The sequence below is a fragment of the Typopeltis vanoorti genome, chromosome 14 (genome assembly GCF_054136105.1).
Source record: "Typopeltis vanoorti isolate ZY-2024b chromosome 14, IOZ_Tvanoo_1.0, whole genome shotgun sequence".
In the NCBI taxonomy this organism is placed as follows: domain Eukaryota; kingdom Metazoa; phylum Arthropoda; class Arachnida; order Uropygi; family Thelyphonidae; genus Typopeltis; species Typopeltis vanoorti.
The window spans coordinates 61,435,582-61,458,626 of record NC_143562.1 but is presented as its reverse complement, the minus strand read 5'-3'; the positions used below and the strand labels follow the sequence as shown (position 1 = coordinate 61,458,626).

The window sequence follows — 23,045 nt, the reverse complement described above, 5'->3', positions numbered from 1 at the left end:
TTGTCAGCTATTGTCATTAGTTATATAGTAAAAAATTGTTCAAAAATATCTAAAGCTGAAGAATCAGTGATATTACCTGTGATTATTCCTGAATTACTGCTATCAAATTAGTGTACACTTTGAGTAAATGCACCATCACGCCACTTGAATAATACATCTTCGGTACGCATTCGCATGTCTGTATCAAGACTTTTGTCACTATCTTGCTCGCTTGTAACACTTACATCACCAGGATCTTCTTCATCTAAAGTACACAATGAGTAGGATATTCACTTAAATTGGACAATTCTTCTCCCGACTCATTTGTTGTTAACAATTCATCAATTTGATCATCAGTAAGATAACCCGGATATTTACTGGTAGACATCATATTGTGACATCCCTGAAATCCCCGCAGTCATGTGGTTTATGCATCATGCTGCATATGATTAGTTGCACCAGTTCAAATATTTCTCTTTAGATGTCATACAAGGCCAGAAACCCAAGACAAATAAACTTCAATTGGTTGGCAATAGATGGAAGAACCTACCCGTGAAGTTTGAATATCTTATGACGATTCTTTTCATACTAAAAAACTGTCTGAATATGGGAGGCATGCCAACCGCACATATATGGACTCAAGTAAAGCAGGCGTATATTTGCGAGCCCGTAATAAAACGTTCTCAGCAGTTAAATGATTAACCATTCAATCAACAGGGATGACATCTGATCCATTTGGATTCATTTTTGAAATCTTGTTTTTAATGAATAGCAGTTATTCCTCTCTAGCTGCTGTAATTTACCAAACTCAGGTATTTAGAACTGCCATTCAGTTTATCAAATCATTTTTCTGATTTCAATCAGACCAAAACAAACAGAACGACCAAAGCATGGACCAAAAATGAGGCATCATATAAACAGAGCTTACTTTAATTTGTTATGCTGATTTTTAAAAGTGTTTAGTGCATTCAGCATACTATAGTTATGTCACTGAATCATTTAGTCAAAAATTCATCTCCAAACAATTTCAAATATCAGAGAGCAAACATGTTAGAAACAGGAAATAACTAATGAAAGAAGCACAAATATTTCAAAATGAAATACAGCATGGAACACACAAGCATATCAAACAGACATAATACAAAGTAAATAATCTGCCAATGAAATGGTTGCCAAATGCTAAAAAAAAGGAGAGGACAATCAATTCAAATTAGACTAATGTTAAAAAGTTTCAGAACTTTCTAAAGAGTTGTTCATATTTAAAACTGCTTCTATGGAGAAAGCAAGCCTTATTTCAAAGAATACTGTGTTGAATACCATTATCGTGTAAGAACAGACTTGAGGTTTAGGATATTCAACATAGTATTGATGTTTGCTAAAATCTTCCACAGAATAACCTGCATATCCAAAGTATTGGTAATCATCGTCTAGAGCAGGGGTTCCCAACCTTATGCCCGCGGGGCACCATGGCACCCATCGACCAATTTGTGTGTGCCCGCCGCTGTTCAACCGTGTGCCGTATAGTTTGAAATAATCACGCAACAATTCATGGCATGCTATATGACGCATGCATTAATGACACATGACAAGTATTAAACGTATACAATGTAAAGTAGACACGCATTAGAAGTTGTTCATTCCAGTTTAAGAACTGGAATATCATCATATTCTCCTAATTATGAAGCACTGGCCAACGAAATGCAATGCCAAAACTCACACTAACTTGCATATATATATATATATATATATTTATATTTAAATTTTTATATAACGTAAACTTTTAAGTAATAAAACATTTGATTATAATGTAAACTTTGTATGTATTCATTTAACAAAAGAATTCAAAAAATTTGCTTGAAAAAATAGATGGTGCCCGTCACCCTACCGGTATTTTAGAATGTGCTCTAGGAAACAAAAAGGTTGGGAACCCCTGATCTAGAGAAAGATATGAAAGTATCTCTTATAGATGGCAGATCAGAAATTTGTTGATAGGAAAATGTATCAAGATTCTGCCTACAAGTTCAGAGATGCCAAGAATATATGGAATTGGAACCATGCATTCTACTGATCACTATGTCAAAGGGTTCGATTAAAAATTAAACTGTACATAAAAAGGCTTACTGTATTCGGTCATATGCATGCAATTTGGTGCAGCAAATTTTCTTTTTTAGGTTCAAGGCCAGATGAGTGAAATATCATTCAAATTTAAATCAGAACAACTGCACAAAAGCTGAGATTCTCATTGTATGTAAATATCAAAAATGATTCTTTTTGATAGGATCCTAGACAGCAGCATTTGCAGTTATGAACTCTTTTGTTCCAGTATGAAATACATTGCTAATTTCAATAAAGTCCTATGTGCAACATCTCTCTCTTTGAGGTCATTTCATTATCAGTGAAGACTGAGAATGAAATGACCTCATATCTTTCATGTATTCTAAAATTTAAATTTAAATTCAAATGTATCTTTCAATCATTCTAAAATTTAATGGAATGGATAGAACACAAAAAGAAATAATCAAGCAGCAAGTTTTATAATTTTAATATTTCATCAGCTAGAGACATCTTCAAAAATACAATATTAAAACTGTAATAACACATAAAAACAAACAAAATACATGTAAGGAGGACTATTTAAAGCCCAAAGTCCTATGAGGAGATTCCCTCTATGGGTACTGTGGTGGGAGGACTAAGAATTAGTTTCCAAAATCTTGAGAAGTTGAACAACCATATTATGATTAGGCTTTTTTTTAAATTCACTGCTGATTAAAATAAAGTTTTTCAAGTATGTATTTGCTGGAATTAAGCATAATAGTTTTATTCCATCTGATCCTGTATAAAGTATGGTCAGCTAGACCTGACTGACCATAGTTGTGGCAGATGTACAGAGTAGCCATAATTAAATTTCCCCTATATTTGGAGCATATGTAGCTTGATCTAATAATTGGAATGTCACCAAATGTGGAAAGGAGACTAATCAAGACATGGGAAGGATGCTTTAAAAAAAAAATCTGAAAATTTGCAATAGGGAGAATCAAGACACTGGCCTTCAACAATGGCTCACAACCAAAAAATTGCATCAAGTAATATCAGGGGAGAAATTGCCATGCAATCAGAAAGAGGCAACTAATCACTCTTCTGTGAAGTTATGCTGTAGCAGCTGCTGTACTGGTCATGCAATGTGGGGAGGTGCTCCATCTTGCATAAAAATAGTCTTGTCCCAACATTACTGAAGTTGCAGAATGACAAAACCATTCAGCATATTGAGTTGGTGCAGGACATCTTTCTCAAGCAGCATGTGACATAAGGAACTTAAGGTCAAAGCGTGTTAGATTTGACTATAGTGTCAGAGGGTGTTTCAGTTAAAGACCCAACTATTCTGCCTCCAGTTGGTGACAATGATCATGCAGTACTCATTTAGAAATGTTCCATTCAGAAAAGGTTACTAAACTAAGAAGCAGGCAATTATGGCCAACTGAGGAGTATAATGAGTTCAGTGGAATAGTATCGGTTGCTGGATGGGAAGAATATCGACAGAGCATGGGAAGGATTTTAAAAAAATACTTAAATGACGCCATATCAGAATGTGTCCCGAAAGTTCAAAAAATCAGGTATGAGTCAAATGGATGTGTAATCTTATTAAGAAAAAGATTCATAAGAAACGGATGATAGCGAACGAATATCATCTACATAAGGATGATGCCCATTATGAAAAATATAAGCATTGGACTAGAAGAGTCAACTGTTCTATGGAAAGCTAAGTGAGTATGAAAAGAAACTGACTCTGCAAGCAAAAAAAAGAATGAATATGAAAGAATAACTTCAAAATGCAGATAGCGTGAGAGTGAAAGACATAGAAGAAATTGTTCAACTAATGAATGCCCATTTTGCTAAAAGCTGGTGTACACAACATCGAGTTCACTGCCACCTCTTCTGAAGAAATGCAGGTATATGAAAGAAAGGTATTAGAGCTGTTGCACAAACTGAATAAGAATTCAGCTATAGGGATATCAGCATGGGTGCTAAAAGAATGCTCACCTGAATTGGTTATTCCTTTGCCCTGGCAATATAATTCGTATCTCAGAAAAAGGAAGATTCCACAGGAATGGAAAGAATGTGTGATAATCCCATTGCACAAGAGTGGTGCAAAGACAGTATATATCAAACTATCACCCAATCAGTATCTATCTCGAGAGTGGTGAAGATTTTGGAAAAAATTGGTTAGGGCTCACATTCAGAAATGGGTTGACAGTGAATCTCTACTTTGAACAGCATGGGTTTACTAAGGGAAGGTCATGTTTAGCAACTTTCTCGCATTCTATAATAATGTTACCATTAAAATTAGACAATTTTGCTAAGGCTTCTGACAGAATACAGCATGGAACTGTTGCATAAACTGGAGAACATGGATCTGGATTAAAAAATATTAGCATGGTTAGGATGGCTGACTGTCAGATATCAAAAAGTGGTATAGAGGGATGCGAGTGCAAGATTTAAGATAACTAGTGGTGTACCACAAGGATCAGTCCTTGGTCTCCACTGTTATTCAATCTGTACATTAATGATATTGGAAAGGATTTGCTGATGATGATGCAAAGATAGGTAGGGTGATCAGGAATGCTGCCAATATACAGCATTGAACTTGCAGAATAATTTGAACAGGCTGGAATTGTGAGCGTGGAAAAGGATGTAGTTGTGTCAGTAAATGTAAATTTACTGACACTGAACTACATCCATCTAAGTCTAAACATGCACTTTGGCTTAATTAGATATCCAATGTCTTATATTGGTGGGATTATGTTAGAAGAAACTGATGATGCTAGGGATCTTGGAGTGTTAGTAGATAGCAAACTGAAGTTCAGGGACCATGTAGCAAAGATTGTTTTAGCTCTTTTTTTTTCTGTCTCTTTACAAGGCCCAGATAAGACCCCCTTGGACTATTGTGTGCAGGTCTGGTCTCCGTTGTGATTCTGATACAGTGGAGGGTACAAAGGAGTGTTAAAAATGTGGAATTGAAATACTGATTATGAACACAGATTGAGAATTTGTAGACTGCAGACACTAGCAAACAGGGGAGAAAGAGAGAGGGGATGATATGATTGAGATACAAACTTCTGAAAGGGTCATACAGGATTTCAGTTGATGGAATCTTTCAGTTTATGGAAAGGACAAGAGTGCATCCTTGGAAGCTAAGAATAAATGCTGCTAAGGGATGAGGGCTAAATTTTTTCTCTCATTTGGTAGTGTGTGATTGGAATGGATTGGATGTTTTATGTGCAAGAAATGTGAATGAATTCAAGAATAAGTATGATAGCTCATGCATGTAGTATGTGCCTCCCTGGAGGTCTCTCTTAATCATTATCACAATATTTCCATGTGGAAATTGAACAAGTTACTGGTCTTGTCAGAGTTATGTATCTGTGAGAATCCTTCCCATATCTTAGTCCCTACCAGTTGTTAGATCAAGCTACATAAAGTTCTGAATATGGGAAGTTTAATTATGACCACCCTACATTTTTTATGTTAACCTTAAGTCTAAATATGCATGTCTTTCAAGATGCACACTCATTATATGCCAGTTTTGCTAGCTTAAGACTGCAAATTGTCAGTATATAAATATTTAATTAGCAAATTAATTTTCACTAGTCCCATATAGTTTTGTTTCCGAAAACTATACTGACTAAACCATATGAGAAAAACAATGGTTGACTTATTCAGAAAAAAAAAGTTTTGCAGCAGTTTTCAATAACTACAAGAACCAAATTTAAATAATTAACTACGGTATCTAGAGCATTTTCAGTATGGATTTCAGTGGCGAATTCTCCATGCTTGCTGTGCAAGCTCATTAATTGAGAAAGAAGTAGTATTTATTTGTTAATAAATGCATGCATTTATAAGCATTCCATTTAGGCTTTTATTTTTGTAGACAGAAAACGTTTTAAGCTTGTGCAGCAATAATTGAGCTTTGCGTTATCGAAGGCCGATGCTTGCTCGTCTAGTCAAAGCTACCTTGGCATGCTCAGTTGTACGAGCTTCCAGGTCCTAGCTGCAGCACTGTGATTTCATGCGTGCACATAGCCATTTCCACTGCCTTCTTAAACACAGGCCATATGCAATGAAAGCAGCTCTAGCCAGCCTTTACAAGTGTGCATGTTGCTTAGGAAAATTAAGTTACAACCAACTTTTTATTGATAGTTCATAAAGAAGAACCATAGGATTAAATTTGTATTCAAGTAGATGAGCTAAATTGAAAAAGACAGAATATCATTTGTAAAATAAGTGTTGTATTTGTATGATTAAGTGTGCATAAATTTCTAAATACATAGTTTTAAATGGTCAGTAATTCATTAAACCCTTAACGTACCAATTAAAAATCGGAAAGCAGTCGTTTTTCTGCCAATGTTTTGGGCGAGGGTGATTTGCTGGATCAAATTCATCGTTATTTGAAAAATAATGAATTTGTGCAAACGCAAACGAAATAGCCGATACACGCCGTTGGCAACTTTTCTTGGCTGAAAGTAAATAGGCACAAGATTGTCTAGCGTCTATATTCGGTTGTATTTATATGAAACCAAAATTCAAAATCAATTTTGGTGCAATAAACAAAAGACGTGTCACAGACATCTTTGTATGTTAAGGGATTAATCCGCTAATCAGATTTCAATCACACCTCTCACTTCCTGAATGATAACAAGAGCAAGCCTGAATTTCAAAACCAGCATTCACCCCTGATGGATTTCAAATTAAAGTAGAACAGAACACCAGAAAACATGTGACCTGCTCATACATAACAGTATCATGGTCTAAAATACACTAAGTTTCTAACTGCATAAATTGAAATGAGAAGTTATCAATTCCATATATGAACTATTGACTAAGGCACATATGGAGAAGGACTATTTCTCCATAGGAGAGAGAGAGAAGCCCACTTCTGTTCAGCTTTGGATGGCGAAGCAAGATTTCAAAGCTTTCTCCGTATAAATGTTCGGTGAGAGGTATTTGTGAAGACCTTTTTTGCTTTTAATGGTATTTTTGTGTAGGATCTTTTGAACTGCTTTTTTTTATTGTAGTCTTTTTTATTTTATTTTTACAGATGTTTGGCTAATAATTTCATATTCTTTGTTCATCACCTACTCATTGGAACAAATTCTTAAGGCTATGTGTTTGAGGATGCTGATACTCCTAGTTTTATTGTGTTGGATGGCAGTATGAATTTTTATGTATGTATTGGCCTGTGTGTGTGTATAGGTTTGCAAGTAGACCATGAAGGGGAGGCCATCTGAGGAAAGGTAAGTAACAAGTGTGTCTAGAAAAGGAAGAGATTGTTTTCAAATTCTGTTCCACAGAATTTGAAATCTGGAGAGACTCATCTTCAACGCATATAGCATCCAAAACAATACCTAGCAAAAGAAAATTTTAATATGAGAGAACTTTAGAAATTGTTTCATGTAGTACCGCTATAAAAACCTTTTTTAATCACTGGTATATTATTATACTAATATGTATGAAAAGTTTATTTTATTTTGTGTTTAATTAATTTTTAATATTTTGTTCAGTAATTTTTTTGATTTAAAGTATTTATTTTTTTTCCACCAGAGGTCAGGCTAGGGTAAACAATAAAGTGTCTTGTAGCTTTTGTCCTGTACATATGCAAGTTTTCCTGATGATGACCTCAATACAGAGGTTGAAACTTTATTTATAATTAAGAAAATAATATATAAAGTAATTATTCCATCTATTTCTGTCTCCATAAATTCTTCACCATGAATGCTGATGACCATGTAACCTTAAAAGAAAGAATTACATGAAATTTTATTTAGCATAAAATTTTCGCTGTAGTATTTAGTGGTTAAGACTTTTCTTCATTTTCATTAAGCCTTTCAATTTTAACAAGCAGAAGAGATAACTAGACTCAATGAAAGAAAAGTCTTTCATTACATGAAAGTGACCTGGTCTAAAATTCACTAAGGTACTAAGTAACTTGAAAGCAGAGTAATAGTTTTTAGAATTATTAATTTGATTATGGCATTCATGGAAAAGGACTATTTCCCAAGGAAGGGAAAACTTTCTTTCTGTTCAGGGTTTTGATCGTGCTACCTTTCTTTGCATAAAGGTTCTATGAGAGCTGCATTTGTGGAGGACTTGAATTAATAATTTATTTCTTCACTGACACAGATAGTTTCCTCTTATTTCAATATTGGAATACCATGAGTTGACATAAGATAAAAATTATAAAATTTAAGACACTCACATCAAAAAATTATCTTAAGAATTTTTGGCATACTTTTATAGGCATCTTCAGTACAGAACAGCAATCAAATCATAACAGAAAATTCTAAAAAGTAGCAACTCAGTAGCTACTGTAAGAGAGTCGTCAATATTTTTCTTAAAAAAAAAAAGTATATAAGTTAATATTTTTTAAATCAGATAATCTTTCCTATCTTCCATAAAAGGGATATACACGTTGAAAAGAATTCAACAGACACCTCCATGGGCAAGGTGCATAGTGTCATTTAACAAGTGACGTGTTTGTAACCAAAATAAATTAAAGGAATATGATGCTCCAAAGTTAGTGCAACTGTGCCTAGGGCAAAATGGCTGCAAGAAGGGAACTGACAGAGGTTGAAAGAGGTATTGTGATAGGATGCCATATTGTAGGCCTATCTGTTTGGCAAATTGGGCCATTCCAGGCCAACAATCAGTGATATACTGAGATGAAAGTACAGTCAACTGCAAGTGCTACCCACAAAGTAGACAATCCACCACCCTCACTGAACATGTCCGTAGAGTGCTACGAAGAATGATATTTTAAAAACCACCATTCGTTGGCCTACATGCTGAATATGAAGTTCCAGGCATCAAAAATCTGCACAAAAACATTCAGAACCAAGGCTTACAACATAGGCCTTCCATGGTAGGATTGCAATATGCAAGTCCCCACATTACCTGAACCAACACACAGCATCATCTTCTGTGGGGCAAAGAGCATGTACAGCAGGACATGGAAGCTTGAAAAGCTGTGTTATGGAGCAATGAATCGTGCTACATCCTCTATTAAGCAGATGGACAGGCATGGGTGTGTCAGATGCTTGGTGAACATCTCTTACCAAAGTGCATAACCCAACTATGAAATTCAGAAGTGTCAGAGTGATGGTATGGTCCTGGTTTGGCTCAGATCTATGTTTGTGGTGCCATGAACAATGAACTCCAAGAAGTAGCTGAACATTCTGGACAATGCAATGCTTCCTACTTTGTGGCATTTCTATGGAACTGATCACTCTCTTTCAGCAAGACCATTTCATAAGGCTGCTACTGTAACTGCATGATTTGTGGACATGAACATCACCATGCTTGGCTGGTCTCCTAAGAGACCTGATCTCAACCCTACTGAACATTTGTGGGATGAATTGGAGCATCAGATGAGGTCAAGGGACACCCACCCTTGCTATGCACATTCAGAAATGCCTTGAACATGAGGGATAGGAATTTTTTTTGCTTTTCTAGATTAAAAGAGGAACATATTTCATAACTGATAAATGCTTTTGTGATGAAAGAATCTCATTAAAATCATTTGATGAGATTCATTATGCTGTAATTCTTTCTGTAAAAGTTCATCAGAAGAACATGAACAAGCATAATGTAATAAGGTTTAATAGTCGCAGCCTTTTATAACTGCAACCATTAAGACCTTATCGGCATGGATAGTGTGACTTACGAGTCTTCCTAAAAAAGAGAAATCCTATAAGCTCCTATCTGGTTGACAAAATTAGATCTAAAAAAAAAAAAAAAAAAGCTAGTTGGATCCTAGGAAAAAGTGCTTTTATTTTGAAAAAAACTCAGAGGAAGAGCAAATGTCAGAACAATGTGTAGGTCTAGGTGAAATTATTATCAAGGAGATGTTCCAAGTATTGCATGAAGGTGGAAATGGTTGGAGAAATAGATAGGAATGCACAAAGCTGTTCCTTCAGTTTGCTGATAGTTGTTTTGAAAGGTGAAATAACTGAAGTGTATGACAAAACCAAATGCTTTAAACAATATCAGTTGGAAACCGCTGCCAGAGTAAATTAATAGCGTCTGATAAATTTTATTTTTAAAATCCAGTGTTTAAGTTGAAGATATAGTAGAATTGGCAAGTAAATTAGATAAGTGCAATATCCTATGCAGTCAACGACTGACATTCTTAATGAAGTACATGGTTTATAAACTTTCAGAAGACCATATAATCTAGGTGGACTAAAGGTTAAGATTTTTCTTTCATTCTTCAATCAACTGATTTTGATTTTGGGTGTCGAGGCTAGCTGGTGAACAGACATGCTATTGGAGAGCTCCTGAGAGATTTGCGATTTTTATTGATTTATTGGTGTTTTGGATTCAATTTAATGGACTTAAGTGTGTAATTTTGGTATATTATTGGAGCTTTATTAGCGTGGTTAGTGTACTAAAGTGTTTTATAACATAATCTATGTCGGGAAGTCGCCGCTAGATGAATTCGTAATGTGTAGTGTTCGTGCAAGCTCCAGATAAGATAAGTATCATTTTCAGTTATCGATACAAATTACTTAATATTGTGTAGTTTTGTTTTGTTTGCCTTGCGTATTTTAGTGCGTCTACTTTTGGTGTGTTATAACGTATAATTTGACAAAACACGTTGCAAATAAGGATGGCACCTGTGCGAAGGAAAATGGCGGCCAGTAATGAAGGTTCGACATCGTTATCAAAGAACGGTAGCATAAAAGAAATGAGTCTGTGTACTAGCTGTGAAATGTACGCTTTGCGGAGTGCGGTCGGAGTGTGGTTAGATGATAATAAAGGATTGAATGTGTGTAGAAAATGTAGGGAGAATGAGGAATTGAAGTGTATTTCGGATCGTGAGTGTGATATTTTTGTCAACCTTCAGAATGAAGGAAATAGGGATATGACAAGAAACGGCAAGGTTGTACATGAAAATTGTGAGAGTGTGAATGTAGAAAGTGTGAATGATAGTATAAATGGTTTCTCAGAGAACAAAAAAGATGAGATAGATGCATTGAATGAGATCGCGTTGTTGAATAGTGCGATAGAAAGAGCAAAACAGCAGCTAGAGTGCATGAACAAAAGTAGACTGAATGAACCAACCAATAATAAAAGGTATGACAGGAAAAATAGACGTATGAATGTGAACATGAACAAAATGAAGGATAGAGTGCTGTATGGAGACTCGTTAGTACGAGGTGTGTTAGTAGAGGATTTGACAAAATCGTACCAACCTGGTGCGACCATAAAGGACGTAACTGCGTCTATTAGAGAGCAAAAGGAAAGGGTGAAAGAAATGATTGTTGTGGCAGGTACGAATGATTTGAAAGGAGATAAAATGGAAATGATAGAAGACCTGAATGAATTGTTTGAGGATTCTCTTTAGCCATGCAGGCTAAAGAGAATCCTAAACAGTTTTTTTAGATATGTAGCAAGTAAAAGGAAAAATGTACATGGCAGATTGATTTTAAAGAATGCTGATGGTAGGGAGGTAACTGAATCAGTTGAGATAGTTGAGTTACTGAGTGAGCACTTCGCAAAAGTATATCATCCAGGTGGTGACATTGCAGAAACGAATAAACCAGTAGATTATACGGGAATTGTGGTTAATGAAGTGGAGGTGAGTAGTCTATTGCATAACCTCAATGTCAATACATCTGTGGGATTGGATGGTATACCAGCTCGTGTTGTACGAGAAGCAGCTAAAGAATTGTCAGTACACTTGACCATTTTGTTTAATTTGAGTCTCGGGTCTGGGTTAGTCCCGAGTGGGTGGAAAGAGGGGAAAATAGTTCCACTGCATAAAGGTGGTTCCAAGACTGCTGTTGTAAATTACCGACCGATTAGCATATCAGGAATCATTGTCAAGGTCTTAGAGAAATTAGTCAAGAAAAGAATACAGGATTGGATAGATGAAAATGGGATATTGTATGGGGGACAACATGGTTTTGTGAAGGGTAGATCACGCCTCAGTAACTTGCTCACGTTTTATAACACAGTGACGGCTGAACTGGATAGGGGTAATGGGTTTATAGTGATACTACTGGACCTTGCCAAGGCCTTTGATAGGATACCACATGGAACCCTAATCAGTAAACTGGAGCAGATGGGCATAGATATAGGGTTGGTGAGATGGATAAGAGGGTGGTTGAAGGAGAGATATCAAAGAGTGGTTTATTCAGGAGTGGAGTCTAAAAGACATCTTGTGACTAGTGGAGTGCCACAGGGCTCTGTTCTTGGACCACTGCTTTTCAATTTGTTCATCAATGATATTGGAAAGAATCTGAGAGGAAGTGTTCACTTGTTTGCTGATGATGCAAAGTTGGGTAGAGCAATTGTGAGTGCACAAGATGTCAAAATTTTACAGGATGATTTGGATAGTTTGGAGGACTGGGCTAGGAAAAATGGATGTGAATTTAATGTGGCAAAGTGTAAGGTTATGCACTTTGGGGTGAAAAGAACAGCAGCAGTATATCGCATTGGTGGAATCATACTCCAGGATATTGATGAGGCCAGGGATTTGGGAGTGTTGGTGGATAGGGAGTTGAAGTTTAAGGGGCACATTGCAAAAGTAACTAAAACAGCTCACCAAATCACTTGGCTTCTGAAAAATACTTTAACATGCAGAGACGAACAAGTTGTTGTTCCTCTGTATCGAGCCTTGATAAGACCCCATCTGGACTTCTGTGCCCAGCTATGGGCACCAGGGTTTCTTCGTGATGGGGAGGAAGTGGAGAGGGTCCAGAGACGAGTGACCAAGATGATAGCAGGTCTGTGGAATGAACCTTATGAGAATAGGTTGAAGATTTGTGGGTTGCAGAAATTGGACGATAGGCGAAGAAGGGGTGATATGATTGAGACATTCAAATTACTGAAGGGTTTTTATAAGATTGATCCAGAAGATATTTTTGAAAATATGACTGGTGGTGGGAGGACTAGGGGCCATGCATGGAAGCTGGGCAAGAGCGTGGTTGACAAGGGTGTTATAGCTAGGTTCTTTACTTGGAGAGTGGTAAATGGGTGGAATAAGCTTCCAGAGTCTGTTGTGGGTGCTACGACTGAATGAGTTCAAGGCAAGGTATGATAGATACTGTGTGAATGTGGAATAGTTGTTCTTGACATGATGTTAGGGCCTCCCTCGATGAGTCTGTCGACTCCTTGGAGTTTCCCGGAACAATAATAATAATAACTGGCTACTAACAGGATCGAATGCAAGGGACCTATAGAAAGTCTCAAAATAATAATGCCATTTTTCTCATCTTGAACAACAACCTTTCCTTTGTCCACTTTAGTAATAATAAAATTGTTTTAGGAGATAAGGGTCGATGGCCTCTTCGCTGTGAAGAAAATAAATCTACAATTGGTACCTTTTTGAAAGAAACTGCAAAGTCAGATCCTTCCCCCCCCCCCCACTTCTTCAGGTGCAAACTTTGTTTGCCTACATTACCAAGTGGAAAATAAACTTCCAACATCTTTCTCTAAATCCAGAGTAAATTAATAATGGTACACCTTTTGGCAACTCGTATAAGTAAATATGACCACTCCATTGCTTCTGCCTTAGTATCACCACTTCTGGCTTTGCCTTCCACTGACGAGACCTCAATAAAGGTCGAAACCGGTCTGGGTAATGTTACTCAGTATCTACCATAGCATTATGGGAGATACTGAGACAAGGAGTGATGAGAGCTCGATCCACCTTTGCTACGAGTTGCCTCAGTCCGGAACTACTTCAGGAGCAAACTTTGTTTGCCTACACTTGGGTAAAGGATTAAACTAAATTTATTATTATCACGTCTCCTTTTGATAAAGCAAAAAGCGCACTGTGTTAATGGACGACCAAATGTAATGACAAATTTATCTGTGTCATAGACATCATGAGCTCTGGTCCTAATGCAGCTTATGAGTGAATCAAACTTTTTAAATTATTACGACTTGAATTAAAAACACACTGGTATGAATTTAGTGAAATCTGGCAAATACAAAAATGCAGCTGCTAAAACAGATTCTATGATTCTTGATAGAATAAATTTTGATTGATGTGTGACATTTCATTCTCCCCACCCACAATGTTTAACTATGGGATTTGTACATGAGTGGTCTGAAAAGTTCTCGACCTCAACCATAAATGGCAACACTATTGGCAAGTCTTTTTTTTTTCCAAGTTGGTACATCTGCCATAAGCATCCATGTGAAATTGCTAGTCATTCTATCAAGTAGTTTTTTTATAGAGCTGTCAGAAGCCAAAGTGTTGTCTGTATCCTTTGAAACAGATAAAACCGAGTATTGTGGTTATAAAATTCTTTGTAAAAGAAGGTTTAACACCAGAAGAAATTCATTCGAAGTTCATAAAAGCCATACCAGCCTTGAAGATGATCCACGTGAAGGACATCCAAAAAGTGTAACATCAGAAATCATTGATCAAGTGCACAATATGGTATTGGATGACAGGTGAGTCAAAGTGCATGAAATTGCTGAGACTATAGGCATTTCAAAAGAACGTGGGAATATGATATTTTGCATGAAGAATTGCAAATGAAAAAGCTTTGCGCAAGATGGGTGCCACGCAGATCAAAAACACACTCAAATGAAAATCTCTGAACAATGCTTGGAGCATTTTAACAAGAATAAAACCGATTTTGTGCATCGATTTATTACTATGGATGAGATTAGATTCACCAGTACACGCCAGAATCCAAACAGCAGTCAAAACAGTGGACAGAAGTCAGTTGTTCAGTGCCAAATAAGACAAGGTCATGGCATCGGTGTATGTTGGGATGCTAAAAGAATTTTGTTTATTATCTTGAACAGGGTAAAACAATAACCGGAGAATATTATACCGATCTTTTAACCAGGCTAGACGAAAAAAATTCGTGAGAAAAAACCTGATTTGCAGAAGAAAAAAAAATCATCTTTCATCAGGACAATGCACCTGCCCACAAAGGTGTTTTGGCAATGAGAAAATTAAGGGATTTGCACTATGAGGTTGTTGAAATCCTCATAGTGCAAACCCACCCTATTCCCGAGATTTGGCTCCCTCTGACTTCTATCTGTTCCCAAAACTAAAAATCTTCCTCGCTGGTCAGATTTTCTTTGAATCAAGAGGTGATTGCAGCTGTAGAGGGATATTTTGCAGGTTTTACTGAGAACCACTACAGGGACGGCATAATGGTGTTGGAGCATTGCTGGAATAAATATATTAGTCTTAAGGGAGATTATGTTGAAAAATTAAAGTAATTGTGAAATTATAAATTTGTTTTTTCATTGTCAGACCACCCACGTAAATGTAATGTCAACAAATGACAAGTTTTTTTTTTCTTTTTTTTTTTAATGCTCACATTTTCTTGTCAATAAATGGCAGCATAAATTTGTCTAAAATAATTAGTGGATTCATGCAGTATTATCCTCTTCAATCTGCTATAAAGCGTTCTAAGAATCTTAATAGGCAAATCAAATAACTGCTGTGACAAATTTGGTATGAAAATAAGTAATAAAAAGAAAATTATGAATATCGGCAAGAAAATAGACTGCATTTTCACTTGCAAAACTACAGAACAGGGTATACATTTTATTGAGGAACTCTTGGAAAGATAAGAAAATATATCAGAATAAGTAAGGCTAATAAAGTATATAATAAGGAAAAAATCAGTCAAAAATACTGAACTAATGGACCATGTTCATGTATATATACAAGGCCACATTAAAACCAATTTTAACGAAAGTATCAGAAAGCTGTGGTGTACTTTTGATAAAACAGAGAATGCTTTTGTTGCCAGAAGACTGGTAATTGGTTAGCAGGGAATTTGGAACAGAAGTAGAATGCAACATGCTGGGGAAAAAAACAATGGACTAATGGCAAAATTAAAGACAAATGCCAGATCTTACAAATTATTGCACCTAATTTGACTTTTTAATTCTATTAAATTCTACTCACCTTTGTTCTGAAATTGAAACAATAAATATACATATATGCACACACCTTTCACCAGAATTTATAATATGAGCAAGTAAAAAATTTTGTGACTAGTAGATTTAAGTGATATTATTACAGTAGCCCTGTTAATAATAACAGAGAAATTAGTTCACATGATTTTCAATTGGGAATGACACTACTACAATAAATGATACATTTGCAAACCATAAAAATTAAACGATGACATTAAAAGCTACTCATAACATGCTATTCACAAAAACACCTCACAAGAACATAATCTTAATGAACAAATTTTGGGTTGTCATTTTGAACTGTATTTCATCTATTTTAACATTTCTATTACTTAACTACAAGTGGTTGAAAAATAAAGTTTTGGCTGGGGTCCTGAAATGACTTAAACCAGCCCTGCCAACACACACACACACACACACACACACACACACACACACACACACACACACAGGAAAAAAAAGAAAAAATTACCTGTGCCTATGAAGAAAGATTATTATGAGTGTCAACCATACTAAGACTATGATTATGATTTCAGATACATATAAAGCCCAATCTGCTGGAGGAAAAATGTCAAAGAAGATATCTGGCAGTGGAGAAAATTTATTTCTATCAGGAACTCTATCATGAACTATAGATAACGCAGTTAAGTTTAATACTAAATTTGCCCCCATAAACGAGAATGCTACAAAAGTTTTCCACTTTTCAGGAGGATATCGTGGTTCTTCCCTTTCAGGTGGTGGTAAAGTTATCTTGATAGTGCCATTAGAAGAATGGACATCGCCATTCTTTTCTCTTCTGCTAAGTCCATTATGTAAGCTATCAACATGAACCTGTATATCTGTAACTGTATGGTCTCTTTTTGCAGTTTCCCAGCCTTTACCCATATTATTGGTCAGCAGTGGCTGTTCTTCATTAGTGGAAGACATGGCTTTCCAATCAATCTCCAACTTTTTCCTGAAAATACAGGATTCACTTGTAGGGCAGTAAGATGAAACCGGAAATGGATATACTGAAGAGTCACATGATGATACCTAAAGTAAAAAAAAAAAAAAAAAAGGAGAAAAAAAGCTGATCAAACTGATGGAAGGCAAAACCACAAAAATCAATGTAATTTCTTATTCTAAATGATATAATACAGACCATAATTAGATAGATAATAATAGCAAGGTATATGGGAGTAGAGATCCCTTGAGATCTCTGGCCCAAAGGAGAAAAAACCATGAAGAATTTTTTAATCACATAATTATCAGATAATCAAAACCCAATTAAATAATACAGCACAACAAATGTAACTCATATTGAACATGTATCTAATTCTCTCAATTCTAGATTGGAATATCAGGATGCATGAGAAATCTTGCATCCAGATGTAGGAGAATCAAGGATCAACGTTCAAATAATCAGTAAAACTACCAACAGATAAATGTTTTTTTTTGCCTTTTCATTACTAAATGTTCAGATAATTGATAAAACTGCACACTATTATGCATGGAGTACACAGACTCAGACTACAGTAATCATTCACAAATACTTCTCTAACAATCATTCATTCACTACTTTCAAAGCAAAAAAAAATTTAACCCTCACACACTTATTAACTATACTTTTGTAGAAGTTCCAAGAAACTACTTCTCCACTTCTTGTGTACACTAAAAAATTTCTTTAGCATCTTTCCTATCATGGATTTTAGGCCAAGTGGCCTGTTAGAGTAGAGCATGCCATTGTTTTCTTGGTCTGCACTTTGATATCTATTTTTAAGGGCTCCTAAGCATTCTATAATTCTAATGCACCAAGTGCCACACACATACACACACACAAAGAAATAAAGGACAAATGTTTGCAATTACAAATAATGATCACTTCCTCCTAGTTCTGTATGAGCTAGTAATTAAATTGTACGATGAACAATATGGGCAAAAAATGTTGCACTTGAAAGCAGTTAAGAACATTATATACATGATGTAGAAAAGGTACAGGAAATACAAATGAAAGTCCACAACAGCACTGGGACAAAAAATTAGGTGAAAGAAGCTACTATTTGAAAATGTGGAAACAGGTGGCTGCCATTATTAATGAAGATGAAAAATATCATCTTCACTATGACTAATATCTCACCTCAGAGGTCAACAACAATATCCTGGAAACGAGATGAGCACACAGTATCAAAGTAGGCATAGTGGCTCAACCTTCGTCCAGGCCAACAAGGTTAGAAGACAATTTGCATAACTTTCTTTTCATTCACTTGATGGATAAACTCAATCACTATTCTTAGTTCCCAACAATGTATAGCACTCAAATCTACAGTTGCTTTACAATAAATTTGAACAACACACGTTTTGCAATTCAAAAATTCTATTATTGATTGCTGATGCATCACAACTAAAGGAACTCCCTAGGATTGTAGATAGCATCTCATGCAAACTTAATTTGTTTATACTTGAGCAAAGGATTAAAATATAATTGCAGGTATAATATAGGGCTGCTATGTGTTTGGTAATGGGCTCCAGAAAAGAAGTGCTATTTTGTTTAATAATTGGAGACATTTACATTTTAATATACTGTTGTTTATTTTTGATAGCTTAGTGTGCCTGCATGATTGTTGACTTTGGAGATTTGTTACCAACTTTTTTTTTTTTTTATTGAATTTTGAATCTTGCCTTGAACAGAACACAATAGTGGTATACATAAGATTTACGTGCCATGAAGCACACAGAGAAGATTGAAAGAAAAACTGGATAAATAGGCAGTGCACTAGGATAAAAGAATTACAAAATAGGAACAAAACCAGAGAAGCATTTCTGAAAGTGAAAGAACTTAATGGAAAATCAAAACATAGTCTAATAACATCAAGGACAAAGATGGAAACAATCATTGATAAGGAAAAGATAAATGGAAGATGGGTGGAGTACTTATCACATCTCTATGATGATGATAATGGCAACATGTTAGATAATTCACGACACCTTAAGTTAAACATAAGGGATACCACTCTACCGACAAGAAAGGAGACAGAACACATAATAAGAATCTTCCTAACAATAAATCCCCTGGGTGTGATAATATCCCAGCTGAGCTGCTGAAAGCTTTGACTGGCAATAATAACTATTTAGGGGAATTCAGGACATCTATAAAACAATAGAATTACCTAAAAGTTCTTACAACATCTATCTGCATACCAATTCCAAAGAAAAATATTGTGCAAAACTGCAAGATTACAGAACTGTGAGCCTAATATCCCATGCATCTAAAATTATTTTAACCATTGTTAATAAACAAATTGAAGAGCCTTAAGAGTGAATTGAGTGAACAGAAAGGCTTTAGAAGAGGAATGGGAACCATTAATGGAACTAAAAATACTAATAGAAAGATCACTTGAAAGAAATAGAAACATTTACACATGTGGGTAAAACATAATAAAATGTTCAATATATTAGATAAATTAGTAATGAAAATAAAAAGGAGTCAGACAAGGTTGTATCCTTTCACCAAATATATTTAATATCTATAATGAGACAGTGATGAAAAAGATTGAAAAACAAAAAAATAAAGAATTAGTATCAATGGTATAAAATACAACAATCTTAGATATGCCGATGATACCATTCTAATAGCAGAAAACAGAAACAAATTAATCAAATTACTGCAGCTACTAACTGAAGAAGGTCAAGAATTTGGATTAGATATAAATGCAAAAAAGACCAAATTTATGAAATCTCAAAAGAAAACAGATCTGAGCCAGAAATATTCATAAACAATATGAAAATTGAACATACAACAGAATACAAATATTTAGGCACCTACTTTACTGCAGATGGAAAGCAAGATAAAGAAATAAAAATAAGAACATCCATAGCTAAAGATGCTTTCTGGAAAAATAAAGATCTGCACAGAAGTTCTGGGTATCAAGACAAAGAAAAGAATGATAAGAACATTAGTGTAGCCAGTTTTCACATATGGAAGTGAGACCCGTCTGTTCAAGAAGAGAGTAAGGCAACAGATAATGGCCTTTGAAATGTGGTGCTATAGAAGAGCTCTGAAAATCTCATGGACAGAATATGTGACAAATACAGATGTCCTACAGATAATGAGAATACAGTTGTTCTACAGAGAATGAGAACACAGATCTTTATTATAGGAAATGATCCAGAGAAAGAAGAGATTGGCAGGACATGTGCTGAGAGGTTCAGCAGGACAGAGGATACTAACAGTTTTAGAAGGAAAAATTATGGGAAAAGGATCAAGAGACAAAAAACAAAGGACGTGACTTGAAGATATAAGATCAATGACAGGATCACGTGGCTATGCAGAAACAAAAAGGAAAGCCACCAGAGAGAGAGAGAGAACTGGAAGGACATGGTGCTGCACCATCTCACTGAGGAAACTACATGAAGAAGCACGCAGATCAAATACTGTTAATGACGTAGACTTCAAAAATGGTTCGATATTGTGATCGCCACATGTATGCATGGCAAAATGTGAAAGATGTGTTTGTGGAGAGACTAAACAAGAAGGTAAAGATGTGTAGAAAGTGTGAATCCTTTCTACAAATATTGACAGAGATGCCTGGCTGTAATGACTTCAGTTCCTCTTAAAAGGATTTTTTTTTTTTAGTTTTTATAAAACATTCCTTTGAAGTAGCTAATAGTACATATTTGAGGGAATAAAATAAATCTAGGGAGAATCATCAGGATGCTTAGGCCTTTTAGGTGTAACACTGTTTTTTTAATGTCCACAACCACAAAAGTTTGGAAATCTATAATAGATTAATACAATATGTTGGGAAATTAACATCAGATATGACTAAACATGTTTCCCCAAGCCTCCAATAAAAAGGATGATGGTCTCGAACTATGCTATTTAGAGAACAAAATTCATCTACTACCCAAACATTTTCATATGCATTAATTTTCTAGTATAGGGATTCTAATCACTTTGTAAAATAGCAGAGATGCTATTCAGTTGAATACCCAAGCTCAGTTGTCTTGATTAGGAAAATGACAGACAACTAAGGCTGTGATTTTGTTTTGATCCCAATTATGGCAGAGACAACGATTATGCAAGTGCATTATGTGATATTTTCCAGCTGCTTTCTTTTTCTTCTGCAGCTTTTCCCACTTAAATAAGGTTGCCTGTTTGTGGTGAGTCTCCTCCACAACCTCCTGTCTTGGGCTGTAACGCGGACAGCCAAAGAAGAGATGGAGGGAGATGGTGGACATCTCCCCTCTCTTCTTTGGCCGTCCACACTTCCTCTTCCCCTGCACATCCATCTGCATGACCTTTCTTCTGACATACTCTTCCTCCCTCCTCATCACATGACCAAACCATCTCAACCTTGCCCCCTATATCTTTGCTCCTAAGTTTGTAATTTTCACCGTTCCCCTTACATAATCATTTCTCAGACGATCCTTTCTGGTCACACCGCACATCCACCTAAGCATTCTCATCTCCACTACCTCCATCCTGCTGATGTTATTTTTCCTCAAGGCCACAGTCTCCATAGCATACGTCATAGCTGGTCTCACCACTGTCCTGTAGATTTTGCCTTTAAGATTGATCAGTACTCTCTTATCGCATAGCACTCCAGTCATCTCTCTCCAGTTCCTCCATCCCACTCCCTTCTCAGCCTCACCATCCTCTTTCATTGATGAACCTAATTATCTAAAGTCACTGACCTTCCTGATGACATTTCCTTCCAGCTCTAGATCTGTCTCCTGGCTGCTATCCACTTTGCAACACATATACTCTGTCTTACCTCTGCTCAGCTTACCTCTCTCTTCCAGTACTATCCTCCAACTTTCCAGTTCAGCTGCCACTTCTTTTGATTCTGCACACAGCACGATGTCATCTGCATACAACATAGTCCAAGGCACGTCTTCGCTCACTTCCTCCATCACAATATTAAACAGGAACGGACTTAATGCTGACCCTTGATGCAAGCCAACTGTCACTGGAAAACTGTCTCTCCCAGGCAGGTTCGCATGATGAAAAAAAAACTTCCTAGTTTATATGACACACACACACTGTGAAAAGTATGAAATAGTATCAAATTATAAAAAGATATTTATACTTGTTACTGTAAGCAATCATGACAGGTGGAGAGAACTGCAATTAGAATACTTCAAAAACATTTAAATCATCTGCATACAGAATAACAGTTAAGAAGCAGTATTATTGAAATGAACACTTGACAAATAATTGTTTTGTTTTTCAAATGCAAGTTCATTTGAAATATTAATGAATATACATTTGTGATATTTTTAAATTAGCCTTAAAATAAGAATGGAATGCAATTTTAACACAATTGGAAGGGGTAGCCCCCTAGTGTGTGTGTGTGTGTGTGTGTGTGTGTGTGTGTGTGTGTGTGTATATCAGTTTCAGCACTGTGCATATTTGATTCCAACTTATGTAGATATAAAAAGTATTATTTCAGCGAACAGAATAAAATCTGCATGAATGGTTATAATTCCAACAATCATGAAAGTATCATAATTAACAAGACAATATCTGTCAATTTCAAGTTGTTCACTGCATATTTCACTTAATACTAATACATCTAAACATCATACATTTTCTCAGAAGAGCAACATTAAATTATTGAAAGTTGACTTTGATCTAATATTTGCATAGTATGAGTTTGAAATAGTATAAAAAATACTATTAGAGGTTAGCTTAGTTTTTAACAGTCACATCAAGATCTAGGTTATTCAAATATTCTCTTACATCTATTTGGATGAGCCTTGTTTGTTTTTCATAGAATAGCATTTAGTTTTAGACATCATTTGGCATTTTTATCTGAAACAATTTAATGCTATCATCCTTTCTCATGATCAATAACTCATTTAGAACACAACTTAAAACTTCAAGCTTCTTAACATTATCGTGATTGTCTCATACTAATCTTTACAGTATATAAGTGTCAGGATGGCCAAGCAGTCTAAGGCACCAGACTCAAATTTCATTGAGTCTAAGTCAAAGTTTCATTGTTATGAAACTTGAACGTTTCATAACAATGCAACTGTAAATTCTGGTATAGAAATCTGGGCATGGATTCCAATCCTACTTCTGACAGAATTTCTTTAAAATATTTTGAGAGAGAATGAGAAAAGCATAA

General features: G+C 35.6%; 1 protein-coding gene across 2 annotated transcripts in view; it reads right to left on the bottom strand.

Moving 5' to 3' along the window:
- Positions 1-23,045, bottom strand: part of LOC150099531 (phosphatidylcholine:ceramide cholinephosphotransferase 1-like) — a 122,068-nt gene that overhangs the window by 56,545 nt on the left and 42,478 nt on the right. For both annotated transcript variants that reach the window (XM_090404524.1, XM_090404523.1), the window contains exon 2: positions 16,406-16,965. In XM_090404524.1, the coding sequence (XP_090260650.1) occupies positions 16,406-16,860 (455 nt within the window). In that variant the 5' untranslated portion in view covers positions 16,861-16,965. The remainder of the gene's footprint in view (positions 1-16,405; positions 16,966-23,045) is intronic.